Genomic DNA, 13,909 nt, shown 5'->3' on the forward strand with positions numbered 1-13,909 from the left:
TCTCCTCCAACCACTGCCTCGCCACTCACAGGGCCAGACACTGCCAGACAATCCTGCTTGCTTTCTTTTGCTCTCCCAGGCTTGCATTCTGTCTACATCTCCTACTTCATATGTTGTAACTTTAGAAAATGCCAGTGTAACTCATATAAGCCCATTAATGAGAAAGTAACCTCTAATTTGTGTTTTCGTTTCTGATGTTCTCAATTGCAGGAGTCTGGTTGGAAGCAAAATTTTTTTAATGGACTTGCATCTCCTCACCTTGATCCAGGACTAAAGGACGGAGGCCGTTCCACCCCTTCCCCTTCCTCCAAACCCCTAACCCTCCCAAGACACCCAGGAGTACCCTCTGCCCTACAGGATTGAAGACTGCCTGGCAGCCCTCCCAGTTCCACACCTCCCGTTTGCCAGGGGAAAGAACCTAAAGACTCTGTGGTTGGGAGGGGTGGCAGACAGGAAGAACACACATTCAGGCCCCTGGTCTCCAGACAGAGTGGTGCTTTGTCCAAGGAAACATATGAGTTTCTGATTTTCCAGGAGCACATCAGTGAGGCTGATGGGAAGACTTCCTTCCCAAAGAAAAAAGTGGATGCTCCACATGAGATCTTGGAGTGACTGGGGGTGCCAGAATATGCCCAGAGTCCTGCCCTCAGCACTAGGTCTGATGGGGCCAAGAGGGTCCAAAGCCCTTGCTAACGTACAACTTCTTTAGCTCCTCTGCCTTTCCAGCCCTTTGAGGAGGGACCATGAGAACAGAAATTACCTTATGAAAAGCTTCTCCTCTTCTTTTCACCTTTACATATTGATGGTTTGTTTCCTTGACCTCCCAGAGGGCTGAACCGTTCCAACTCCCTGCTGCCCAGCCTCCTCAGTGGGCTTGCGCCCCCTAAGCAGAGAAGCCCACAAGGTTGAGTTCTGGTGGGGAGCCTGGCAGAGCCAGTTACCACCCTCTGCTGCTTTGTGCTTGGTTGCCTCTTGCAATAACCAGCTCTACTGGGTATTCCTTTCCCTGGGGCTTTTCCATTTCACATGTGGAGACCTTCCCCCAACAGGGCTGCTTCCTTGTTTTAGAGGAAGGTACTGCCATTGGGAGATTGGGACATGGGACCTCAGCAGTGAGGAACCCTCGTGAAGTACCAGGAGGAGTGGAGAAGGAGGCAAGTCAGGCAGGATACGGCCTGCTTCCAGACTTCTCTTCGTCAGGTTTGATGTAAGCATGGGCTTGCATCCCCCAGGTACATACTTTTACTCAACTGTGGGATAACCTGGCACTAGTAGGGAGGTAAAGTCACAAATTTGGTGTCTTTCCACCTTTTGACTATTGACTTAATAGCTCCCCTCACTCTCTGAGGGTTCTTCTGGCCTCTGATAAAGAGCAAGGAAGAAGTGGAGCCTAACTTGAATGAGCTCAGCTCAGACTCCGGGGGCCATTTTCTACACAGGCAAATGGAATTGCTTTTCCCATAACATCCAAATTGTGATGTGGTTGCTGCTGAAGGAAGATGCAGCAACATAGTCCCGTAGTACCCATGGGGTGATGGATGCAACCTCTGTGTGCATCTACAGGACACTTGACATCTAACATGAGAAGAGACATGGCATGTGAGATGAGACTTGGCACGTGAGATGTAGGGTCACTGGAGACCCAACTCAGAGGGGAGAGACTGAGTTGAACTGAACCCTTCCTCTGTCCCTTGCACGTTTCTGACATAGCCCTCAATTGGTCACTGAGGGAGTACCCCCCAGGGTTGGAGAGGCACATTCCCTTGGGGCAGAGGCTGCAGGTTTGTAGCTTTTTTTTCCCTGTCCCCCAACCCTGTCCCCACCTCTACTTCAGGACATGGCACCCACCCAACCGGCCAGTTGTTAAGTTGATGTGCTTATCCTCAAGAGCAGCTCCGGGGGTGTTTTTAAAATGTAGAGAAAACCAAGTAAGGTGACAGCTTAAGGAAAAAAAACAATACCAGAAAAGTCGTTTACCCGGAGAAGCTTTTTTCTCCCCATTTTTGTTTTGTTTTTACTCAATGACACAATTTTTAGTTTTATTTCCTGATAGCAAAAGGAAAAAAAAAAAACCCTTAAAAAGGCCAAGGCCCCGTCCCCCTGTTGTCGGTGATTTGTCTGTCTTTCTGATAGGTTGAAAATTGTGTAATAAACTTGATGACGCTGTCAATCTTTTATACTGCATTGTATTTTTTTCCTTTTGTAACAAAATATTTTTAAATAATAAATGGGGTGTGAGCTGTTTTATGGATTCTGCATTGAATAGATGTGTCGAGGTGTCTGGGCATGGGCATGGGCTGATACAGAGGCTGCGGGATCACAGTGAAACCCTGAGGGCTAAGCTGGAGGCATATGTTGGCTTGTAGTTGCCTGAGGTACACCTAGGAGACCTCTAGTGCAAACCTTTGGCGCTCCCTGAGATTGAGCTTCTTTCCTTAGCCATCTCAACAGCCTAGTTAAAAATTCCAAGGCATCCTTTACCCTTCAAGATTCCTAAGCTTTATTCTTAGAATAATGCCCCACCTTGTACAGTTCAGTTCGGTATAAGTTCAGAAAGGGAAGACTCCTCTGCTAGGAGTTTGAGGATAATGCTAGTGCCTATTTACACCATCTGTCTAATCATGGACAAGCAACATACTCTGTCTCTTCATCTGTACTATGGAAATGATAGCTGCTGGGTCTTCCACACAGGGATTTTTAAAGAATCAGTTAATAAAGGTGAAGGTTTCATAAGCGGAGTTGCTATCTAAATATGAGGAAGTATAGATCAGAAAGCAGAATGTCGTGGGGTGATTTGAGATTCCAGAAAGCTTGTAGCTCTTTAAAAAGCCAGGAGGATGAGAGGAGTTACATGATAGAAGTACCAGAGGCCAGGTGACAGATAATGTGTGTGGGGACCAGTAAAGGCAAGATGAGTGTAAAAACCAGTAACCTCTAGTAGAAAGGACATTTCCAGAGGGCCTCTGATGATGTGAAACTTGAATGGAAAAAGTAGATGGAGTGCCTCTCAGAATTTAACCAGTGTTCTAAGGTCAAGTCCATGGTCACCTGCATCTCCATTATATGCCGTACTTGCTAAAAATGCCAGTTTCTGTGCTGCATCCATCTCTGTAAAGTGTGAAAACCTACTTTTTATGCCCAGGTGACTTTCACGTAAAGTGTGAGGACTGCTAGTTTACAGAAATAAGTAACTTTCTTCAACCTCATCTAGGAGCCACCATGATAGTAAAAGGCAATGGCCTTTGGGTCAAATCTCAACTCATTTAAGCTGAATGCCCTTGGACACGAGTCAATTAACATCTGAGTCAATTTCCTTCTGCCTCATAGGATAGTTCTATGGATTAAACATACTCTGCCAGGCACTAGTCTACAAATTGCTGCCATGGTATAAAGCCAAAAAGCCGGATGTGTGTGTCCTACATGCTTCCTGAAGCAGGCAAGACCTCAGGTCCTAGAAATGGCCACTGCAGTTACTGACTGTTCCAGCCACGAGTGTGAGTATCTGAGCAAACCTCTGCCAGCTCACGTGACCTGGTCCTTTGCTTAGTACTTGCCACTGTCCCAGAATGTTGGTCCTTAAAGTCTGTATGAGCTGTAAAATGGCTAGCCCTTGACATTCCAGAGAAATTCTCTGTCCTGACCAAATTAACAGCCACTGACCATGTTAACCCTAAATGACTAGTTGTGCTAATTTCAGTCCTCCACCACCTCGATGTATGATGTTCTACTCTGGTCTAACTGCAGGCTCAGAGGTGGCTCCAACAAGCAAAAGTAAGAATGAACATTTAGAGAGCCATCCACAGGAAACCAAATGCACTAAACTTCCAGATAGCCATGAAGTAAACGAGAGGACTTCCTGTTTTAATCTTACCATTTTCAACCATTCATTCTCATCCTCAAATGGTATGTTGAATGAATTTACTTGTACCAGACTGAGACCCCAAGGCAAGATTTTTAGTTCCAACTGTTAGCAATCAGTTGCGTGATACTTGGCTACCTTAATTCCTCATTTCTAAACCTGAAAAATGGGGGATTAGATTAAGTTGATTTCTAAAGTCCCTTTGAATTATAAGTCACCTCTCAACTTCCAGCTGAACCTTCTGTTCATTTATGTGTATTGCTAGGAGGGTGACCTTACCCACTGACCCTCTAAATGAAAATAGGGAGGCCATGGAGAATGTGATCCTCTCTGGGTTGATGCCAGTGACTTTGAAGCAGGGCTAGAGAAAGCCATCAGTGTGAGAGGCAGCAGAGAATCAGGGTATTTGCGGGCTTGTAATTAAATTATCGGGGGCTCCTGTTGGATTTTTCTTACTGTTTATGGTTGATTAGACCTGATTAGATCTACTACAGTTTTTGGTCAGACCCCCAAAGGTAGCTAGGAAGCAAGGACACAGAAAGGGTAGGAAAAAAGACAAAGCACAAGTGTGTGGACAGGGGAGACTTTCGCAGAATGAGAATGAGCCTGATCACAGGAAATAGGCAAAGTGAAACGCCAGCATGATGCTTCAAGGCCAGTTACTTTTTACACTGGGTTAGAGAAGATACTCTAGGATTCATCCAACAGCAGAAGAGCCATATAGCTCAAGGTTTCCGAAAGTGAACTCTGTCATGGCTCCTAGTGGCTGAAAAATAAATGGGCCACTACCAAGCAAGATGAGAGTTTTAAAGATGGTTACCTGGAGAAGAGAATTATACATTCATCTAGGACAGCATCTCTCCACCTTTAAAAAAAGATATGTGTTCCTTCTATGTTAACTAGAAATTTTAAAATGAAAGACCAAAAAATATTTTGCACGTTCAGAATATGCTTGTTCAATGACTCATGCCTCACCCTGGAAAGGCACTGACCATTAATCTGTAAGAGGTATGGGAGACAAGATTCTGACTTTGGGGCAGAGGTGATGACTTAGGCAGTCTTTTGTAGAATGAAAGACCTGGAGAAGATAAAGAAGTTTGCAGTGCCTTTAGGTATTAATTCAGGCTGGAGCTCAGGGCAAAAAAAAAAACGGTGGGACACCTTCATCGCTGCCTTTGTGTGCACACTGGATCACTAAGCACACCTGAGTACAAACCACTGGGGTAGTCTCTACCTTCTCTTAGAGTAGATGAAATTCTAGGGAAGGTGCCCTAAGGAAAAGGCGGCAGCCCCCACAACAGAAAATACATATTTATTATAAAATAATGTCTGTTTCATGAGGAGAGTAGAAAAATAACATGATGAATTACTAAGAAAGTTCTGAAGCTCAGTCTCTGAGGAATGAGACGAGAGGCTTTTGCGTCACTCTGGCAGCATGCCATCCTGAGGCGCTTGGTGCTCGTGCATGACAGGTGTGGCACAGCATGTACAGGGAGCGTGTGGCTTAGGTCCTGCTGGAAGCCCAAGGAGCCTGCATGGTCCACACAAGATGCTCTGGCCACGATGTTCAAAGAGGAGAACTTGCGGTCAGCAGGGAATTGGTTCTAGAAGGGCCAGGATGGGGACAGTCTTGCCCCTCCCTCTACTGGAGTATAGAAGAGTCTCTTAGGCTGCTGATCCTGGTTTAGAAGATGGTGCCCAGTGGCCTTATGCTCGGTGTGTTGCCCAAATGTCTGTGCTGAGGAAAAGCCGCAACCTTTCCCAGGACAGTTTGACCCACCATTTCTCACTGGTGTGGCTAAAAAACCTGAAGTATGTGTGGTCTCAGACCATGAGGGCTGCTGGCTGAAATTTTTGTACTTCAAATCCTGTCCATACTGATGGCAGAAAGAAAGAAACAAAATGTTAAAAGACCAGTGAACAAGAGCAGCTGACCTAAACTGTTCTATATTCTCAGCATCCTGGCCCCAAACAACAAGAATACCTTCCCTAAGCAGGCAACTGTGCACCCCAAACAGAAAAGGCAGTCCCATAGACACCCTTTTCCTCTTTAAAACCTCTAGACCCCTCAGGCTACAGAAGAGCAATGAATCCCTCCCTGGAATGGGATGGGAACCAACCCTCAGGTGACAGGAAATGTCCCTCAGTAGCAGTACCTGGAGAAAGCAGCCAGGGTGAGCACCTCAAGCAGCAACTCTGAGCCACAGAAGAAGAGCAAGATGCTGTTCATGATGGCTTCCAGGCGGAGCACGTAGGTCTGCAGCAGCAGGTAATAGGAGGCCATCATGGCCGATGGGAAGGTCAAGGCCATGCTAATACCAAGTGGCATCTTTCGTTGGCAGAGGTTTCCCTTTGTACCTGTCAGACACAGCCCATGGAGTCACCTCCAAGCAGCCTGCTTTCCCTGGCCTCAGGGAAGATGGGTGGGATCTGATGTTCTAGCAAGGCAGAGAAAAGTGATCCTAAAGTGGGATGTACAGATTTACAAATGGGCTCCCTCGGTACTAAAAACTGGAGGCTTTGGAGGAGTTACAGGATTAAAGTCATTCACCCCACAGGTCCTGCTTTCAACTGAGTTCACACTCAAGGTACAATGGAATCTTTATTTGGGGGGAAAAATTTTTAATTATAAAAATAACAAATAATCATTGAAAACTTTTCAACTAATCATTATTGAAAATAATTTTAGAAAACACAGAAACTAATAGACCCCGTGACTCACCAGCTGGTTGTAGCCATTATTACAAAACATTGCATATTGCTTCAGACTTTTTTATATGTGTAGACTCACATATTACTATTATTATAAAAATGGAATCATACTCTAATACTGTTTTGTTTTCCCATTTAACATGAGTTAAGAAATCTTTCCACATAAAACTACCTTATTCTTTTTTAATGACTATGAACAATTTCATTGAATCAATACCAAAGTTTGTTTAGTTATGTATTGATGGATTTAAGGATGTTTCTAATTTTTGATGTTACAAAACATGGCAAGAAACATTCTCATATAGACATCTGTATATCTGTGGAAGTGTTTGTTTTTTTCAACAGTTTTAGAAGTGATATTATTAGATCTAAAAATATGAATTTTACATGGTAAAACAATGAGCAAAAAAGGTTCTACTAATTTTATTCCTAGAGTGTAGGAATATAAATACCTACAAGAGAGTGGGACTACAGAGACCTGTTCCTTACACCCATTCTAATACTGGGTATTTAGAAACATTTTAATCTGATGGGTAAAAATGTTACTTTGTTTCGATTTGTTTTTTATTAGTGAGTTTGGGCACAGTCACATTTTATTGGTCCTCTGAAATTCTTAAATTGAATTGCCTATTAGTGTCCCTTACCAACTTTTAGAATTAGGCTCTGTCTCCCTTAGTGATTTATGTGAGTTTTCTTTATCTTTTGTTATATGTGTTGCGAGTTTTTTTTATCCTTTCAGTTTGTGTTTTAACACTGTTTTCAGGGATGTGACAGTCTAATAGGGATTTTCTCAGTATTTCTGGGGATATAAAACCTATCCTAAAGAAACCTATTATTCAGAGAAGTGGAAGTGATCTTACACTGATCTGTGCAGGCATATCCTGTCCTGGTCAGAGTTACAACTGACTCTATTGCCGGTGCAAACCAGTGAGAGGAATTAGGCACTCTTATAGTAGTTAGGCAATTGGAAGGAATTATCTAATATTTCATGCCAGTGCCCATCCCTGGACCTACAGAGCAATAAACAGGTAAATCCTGACCCATTACGAAGCAGCTTGAAACTTCAGAGAGTGAGTAATGAGATATACCACCAGATCCAATATCTTACTGTGAGTCTAGGTTGTGTATTTTTTCTTGTTAATCATGTTACAGATACCAGTTGTCTCCTAAGGAATGGAAATATTCTCTGGACAATACTCACCAAAAAATAGTCGAATTACTTCAATTCCAAGATAAAGGAGGAGCATCACCACATCCAGTACTAGATTGGCTGTTGGATATGGTAGCAGGAAACCTGCCAATAGAAAAGGCAGAGTTTGCAAACAACACATAACAGCACCCACACGAACTCCCACACAGTTGGGAATAATGAGGACAGGAGTCTTATCAGCTTTCCATGAGCTGCTTAGTGAGATGTGGGCAGGATCTGTTAACCTGCTTCAGGATATGTTAACTCATAGTGTGACTATGTCTCTTAAAGACAGGCTCATTATTATAGGGTTTACTCCTAACTCTGAATTCTGTGGGAACTCCACTCTCCAAAACAATCAAATGGGTACACAGGCCGCTGTGTTGAGTTTGAGGGTCACCAATGGATTTAAAGTGGAGTTCGACAAAGAGTGGCGAAGGGGTCAATCAGAATGGAGAAGCCCACATTTCCCAAATTCAAATTCTTGCTGAGGGGCTTCCTACTGAATCATTCTCAAGGAAGCCATCTGATGAAGAGGAGCTGCAGGAAAGAATGAAATATAAGAAGGCCTTTTGTTAGGAGTTGGCTCCAGGCTCAAGTGGGGAAGGGATGTTGGGGCAAGGATAGTCAAGCCCCAGGCCTTACCTTTATACAGAAATATGAAGAGTTCCAGCAGGAAATAGGTAGCATAATACCACCCATTCAGAAAGAACAGGATTTCCAGGGGGGTGGAGGACAACCGTTTACCTAAAAAGAGGAGCATAGAGAAGAGGGTTGGGCGGGCGGGCAGCTCAATCTCTGTTCTTTGAATAGTTCAGAGTCTAACTTGGAGAAAACAAGGTCGCAGCTAGCGAGAAGGGCCACTTGGGGACTTTTGACTGCTGATAACGTGGTGTGTGTGGGTGCGTTTAAGGTGTGGAGAGGGCTTTCTTTAATCCCCTTCTTTCCCCTCAATCACCAAGCGACACTCCGTTGGCTTCAGAGGTAAAAGTTAAGGCCCCTCGACCTAACGCCGTCACTATTTGGTAAGGGACCTGGGGCACAGAGACCAGCAACAGCTTGTTCCGGGTCAAACAGCAAATTCGTAATTGAGCCCACCTAGACTAGGCCCAGCCAGGGATTTGGGGGGTTTTGAGACCCGCACTTCAAGACCTTCAGGCATTCAGGCTGGGGGAGGCTGCAAAACCCGGCTTCGGACTAGTAAACAGCAATGTCCCTAACATCCGAGAAAGGCCAGTTTAGGTCGAGCTTTAGGAAAGAAGTGGGGGAGGAGGGCTGAAGGGTAAAGGACCAGCAACTCACACACCTCCGGAACCTCACCTCGCGTCGCCATCTTCAGTCCCCATGGAAACTGCGTACGAGGCTACAGCCGCTCCCGGAGCAGCGAGGCGCCGCCGGAAGCGCGAGCATGGAGCGGCCCGGACTTCTGGCCTCTCTGCCCGCCTTCCGCACTCTATGGCTTCGCCGACCAGGTTTGTCTTGGTGCCGTCCGCGTGCACCGGAAGTGCAGTTGCAAACGGCCTTCAGGTTCTGGGTTCACTGATCCTACGCGAGAGCCGTGGCCGGTCACGGAGCCGTGCTCCGCAGGGCCGAGGGGCAGGGGCAACTCTCGGGCTCCCCTACCCCCAGATTGTTATTCTTCTGCCGAAATGGCCAGTTTTGGCAATGTGACCACCAGTTCGGCCAGTAGGCCCTAGCGCCACGATTCTCTCTGAAAATGAGAAATGGTGTGTGCGACAGTGCTGTGCAAATGCGGAGTGGAGTTTAAACATCGGTCTTCTATGCGACGGATTTGTGTACTAGATAGTTCGAAGACACCAAAGTGAATCAATTACAGACTTCTTTCAAGGAGCACGAATAGAGTGCGAAAGTGAAATGTGATCACGTGATCCGTAATATGTAGGTGGAGTCGAAAGTACAAAGTACTCCCGGGAGCTGAGAGGTTTCCAAGAAGTGACAAATTTCCAGGATTTGAAGGCCTGAAGATTTGGAGCAGTAAAAGTGTGTTATTTCCCGCAGGGAAGTGGAAAGAAAAAGGGGATTGAGTGGAGTCATTCTGACTTGGCTGTTAACCCATAGTCAAGGTAGGGCGGGAAACAAGTAATTTGAGTAGAGGAACTGTTAAGGGCAGCGCTGTTCTAGCTAGTTGGGGTGGGGGTGGGTCTGTAGTTATTCCTCCTAGGCATAAAAAGAAGGAGCATGCCCTGAATTCCCTAAACCTGGAGAGAGTAATGTGAATGGAGAAGTCTTCCCAAAGGAAGCTTCCACAGTCCCAGAAGCTAGTGGGTAAATCTCCCACCTCATTTACCATCTCTTTCCTCTGGTCTCTACTCTCTGCTTGTGCCTCTTATGGCAGAATTTAATTGCAAGCTGGAGGGGTTTTGTTTTTGTCTTTGTTTTTGTAGCCTCAGTAGATTGTTAATCTTGAAAAGGCAAAGCTGTGAAACACTTAGTTGTACTCATCTGGGGGTGTAGTCTTAGGGGTTTGCAATCGAGGAACATAGATTTGGGAGGAAACCCAAATCAAAGAGGGGAAAGGGCTTAGGGTTTTTAAAGGCAAAAAGAGGAACTCTAAGGAGATTTACATGTTTTGAAAGAATTACTATTGACTAAAGTTACTGTAACCTGTGTTTACCTATACATAATTTGTTGCTAAAGCTATTCACTAGGCAAAAAAAAGTCAATCTTGTTGCAGGCAGATGTTTTCCAGGTTGTTTACAGTTTGACAATACAAAGTTGAACTTCTAAGAACAGTCAGTTTCAGAGAAGAGGACTTGCATACACCCTATTTCCTTAATGGCCCCTAACTCTAGTTTACTCTCATTGTCAATCTTGATTCCACTTGGTCTGTATTTACAAGGGCAGGGCACAGAGCAAGGCAGGTGTCTTGCCAATGGGTTTCAGACCCAGGAAAGTTCACTATAGATGCAATGTGACCAAAGAAATGACAGTAGAACATACCTAACTTTATTTCCACCGTGGCAGGTCAGTCACTAGAATCCTGTCCACCCAGAGCGAGTCTGCATGCAGAAAGCCGGTCTCTGCCTCTGGGCCTCTCTAACTGCACAGCCATCCTCTGGGCCTCTGTCCTTGGTGCTGCCACCACTCCAGCTGCTGCTCTGCTCTGCTGCAGCCTTGCAGCCATGCCACTAGGTCACCCAGAACACTGGGCAGGGCTCTTTATATATAGAGAGAGTCAATAGCGCATTGACCACATGTGTGTAGTGAGCTAGCCAACCAAGGCCAGGTGAGAATCCTGGCCACAGGAACCTTCACTTTATCCATAGCAGGGAAGGGTGGAAAGGGGTCTGAGTCCAGCACCACTACCTCCACCACCTGCTACGTAAGAGACATTAGGCAGGTTTCTGCTCTGAGTCTCAGATGTCCATCCCTAAAAGGAAGGCGGGCCTGATGCTTGTTTTGTAAATAAAGGTTTTGGGGGAGCACAGCCACACCCACTCATTTACATATTGTGTACAGCTGTTTTCATGCCACAATGGCTAAATTGAGTAGTTGCAACAGAGACTATATGGCCTGTAGCCTTAAATACTTACTTACCATCTGGCCCTTAAGAAAAACTCTGTTGACCTGCCACAGAGGACGGCAAGGAGTAAACTTGCCATACCTCCACAGATGCCAAAAGTAGACAATAAGACTGAATTACTCAGCATAGCAAACAGCAGGAACATTAGCATGGCAGCCTGGTTACCCTGTACCCAAGCCCTCTGAGTGACAAAATGAGTATAGTTGGTGGTGCACATGTTGAGTTATGCCACATCTAAGGAGCCCAGGGGCAAGGGCTCAGTACCTTTCTTGCAAGCAGAAAATAAGCCAGAACCCCTCCTTCAGGGGAGGGAGAAATTACACTGTAGTCACACTGTGGTCACCTTGGCTTACTTAATTGCCTATATGCTCAGCATCTGGGGACAGGCCTTTCAGTGTGGCATGCTCAGTAAGAACATGCAGGGGTGCTAGGGTTCAAGACAAGGCCTCTCCCGATGTCCAGTGACTTTGCTAAATCAATTACTTCTAATAGGTTTTTGTGATTCTTTTGGATTTTAATGTACATAATATCCCATTGTCAGAAAATGAAGATGGTTTTACTTCCTCCTTTTCAATTCCTATACCTTCAATTTATTTTTCTTGCCTTATTGCACTGGTTAGCATCTCTAGTATAATGTTGAAAAGAAGTAGTGATAATGAATATTCTTGGCATGTTCCTAATGTTGGGTAGAAGTGTTTATTATTTAAAGTGTTAGGGAAATTCAATAGCCACATGCAAAAGAATGAAACTGGACCACTATCTTACACCATACACAAAAATTAACACAAAATGGATTAAAGAACTGAATGTAAGACCAGAAACCATAAAGCTCCTAGAAGAAAACACAGGTGGTGAGCTCCTTGCTTACCTTGTTAGTAATCCCCTTGTTAGTGATTTTTTTTCTGGATGACTCGAAAGGCAATGATAACAAAAGCAAGAATAAACAACTGGGACCATATCAAACTAAAAATCTTCCACACAGCAAAGGACACCAACAACAAAATAAAAAGGCAATATACTGGATGGGAGAAGATTTTTTCAAATCATCTGTACTATAACAGGTTAATATCCAAAATACATAAAGAACTCATACAGCTCAATAACCCCACAAAAAAAATGCAATTAAAACATGGGTAGAGGATATAAGTAGACATTTTTCCAAAGAAGACATACAGATGCCCAACAGGCACATGAAAAGATCAACATCCCTAATCATCAGGGAAATGCAAACCAAAACCACGATAAGCTATTACTTCACACCTGTCAGGATGGCTATTATCAAAAGGACAAGAAATAACAAGTGTTGGTGAGGATGCAGAGAAAAGGGAGCCCTCATGTACTGTTCATGGGAGTGTAAATTGGTGCAGTGACTATGGAAAACAGTATGGAGTTTCCTCAAAAAAATTAAAAATAGAAATACCATATGATCAATCAATCCACTTCTGGGTTTTTATCCAAAGAAAATGAAAACACTAATTTGGAAAGATATATGTGGCCCTATGTTCATTGCAGCATTACTTATAATAGGCAAGATATGAAGACAACCCAAGTGTCTATTAATGGTTGAATGGAGAAAGATGATGTGGTACTGTCTTGCCAATGGGTTTCAGCCCCAAGCAGGTTCGCTATGGATTCAATGTGACCAAAGAAAATGACAGCAAATGTTCTTTGGGGTGAAAGTTTTATTACCCAGCTTGTTCTCCTGGCAGTAGATCGAGCACTAGCATCTCTGCCTCTGCCGAGAGCACTGGGCCGAGCTCTCTCTATAGAGCAATAATAGCTTATTGCCTAAAGGTGTGGAAGCAATAGCCTAGCAACAGGCCAGTTACATCATCAGGTGTTTAAGTTCAGGGAGGATCCTGATAGGAACCTCAACTTCCCCACAGGTACACACACACACACACACACACACACACACACAGAGTGTACTGGCTGGAGTGATTGATCATGATCTGTAAGGGGAAATTGGGTTGCTACTACTACACAATAGAGGCAAGGACTATGTCTGGAGCCCAGAGAATTCTCTGGGGCATCTCTTAGTACATCCATACCCCTCAAAAAGCAGAATAATCAGGGACTCAGATCCCTCAGGAATGAGGGTTTGGGTTATTCTACCAGGTAAAGAACCCAGAGCATCAGAGGCTCTAGCTGAGAGCAAGAAATATGGAATGAGTAGTTGAAGCAAGAAGCCATGGATATCAACTACGACCCTGTGGCCAATTACAAAAATGGCCAATTCATTAATGAGAACTGTAATAGCTTTGTGTGTTTCTTTGCTTCTTGTATGCATATGTTTATTTGTATATAGTGACCATTTTCCCTTTTTATACCTCCATTTTTATTTTATATACAAATTGTTGCAGGTCAACTTTACAGTTTACTCTTTAGGTAATAGAATATTTAGTGGGACCTTGACTAGATTTGTGGAGTAATTAATATAGCCAGCTTTGGATACAGTGACTGTTTGGACTGTGTGTCTGCTCATTTTGGGTAAGGGTGAGAACACCACTTTTCAGATGGATAGATAGATCTTGTTAGTAGGAATGTAACTAAAATAGGAAGTTCAAATATGTATGAAAGGGTACAATAGCAGGTGAGTAGCCAA

The 13,909-nt window shown here is 44.3% G+C and overlaps 2 protein-coding genes across 9 annotated transcripts in view; one reads left to right on the plus strand and one right to left on the minus strand.

Moving 5' to 3' along the window:
• The window catches only part of CPSF7 (cleavage and polyadenylation specific factor 7), a 21,057-nt gene extending 18,813 nt beyond the window's left edge, over nucleotides 1–2,244 (plus strand). For all 5 annotated transcript variants that reach the window (XM_036925056.2, XM_036925041.2, XM_036925032.2 and 2 more), the window contains one exon: nucleotides 211–2,244. The gene's annotated coding sequence lies outside the window, so the exon portion shown is untranslated. The remainder of the gene's footprint in view (nucleotides 1–210) is intronic.
• Nucleotides 1–9,198, minus strand: part of TMEM216 (transmembrane protein 216) — a 13,818-nt gene extending 4,620 nt beyond the window's left edge. For 2 of the 4 annotated variants that reach the window (XM_036925072.2, XM_036925068.2), the window contains exons 1-4: nucleotides 9,081–9,198; nucleotides 8,406–8,507; nucleotides 7,773–7,865; nucleotides 6,016–6,217 (exon numbers count right to left, since the gene is read on the minus strand). In XM_036925072.2, coding sequence (XP_036780967.1) covers nucleotides 6,016–6,217; nucleotides 7,773–7,865; nucleotides 8,406–8,507; nucleotides 9,081–9,093 — 410 coding nt within the window. In that variant the 5' untranslated portion in view covers nucleotides 9,094–9,198. Of the gene's footprint in view, nucleotides 1–5,155; nucleotides 5,737–6,015; nucleotides 6,218–7,772; nucleotides 7,866–8,405; nucleotides 8,508–9,066 lie in introns of those variants that run through there. The other 2 variants (XM_036925076.2, XM_036925093.2) reach the window with 2 other exon arrangements.
• Between the last annotated feature and the right edge of the window lie 4,711 nt (nucleotides 9,199–13,909).

Source organism: Manis pentadactyla, chromosome 9, assembly GCF_030020395.1.
Source record: "Manis pentadactyla isolate mManPen7 chromosome 9, mManPen7.hap1, whole genome shotgun sequence".
Lineage (NCBI taxonomy): Eukaryota > Metazoa > Chordata > Mammalia > Pholidota > Manidae > Manis > Manis pentadactyla.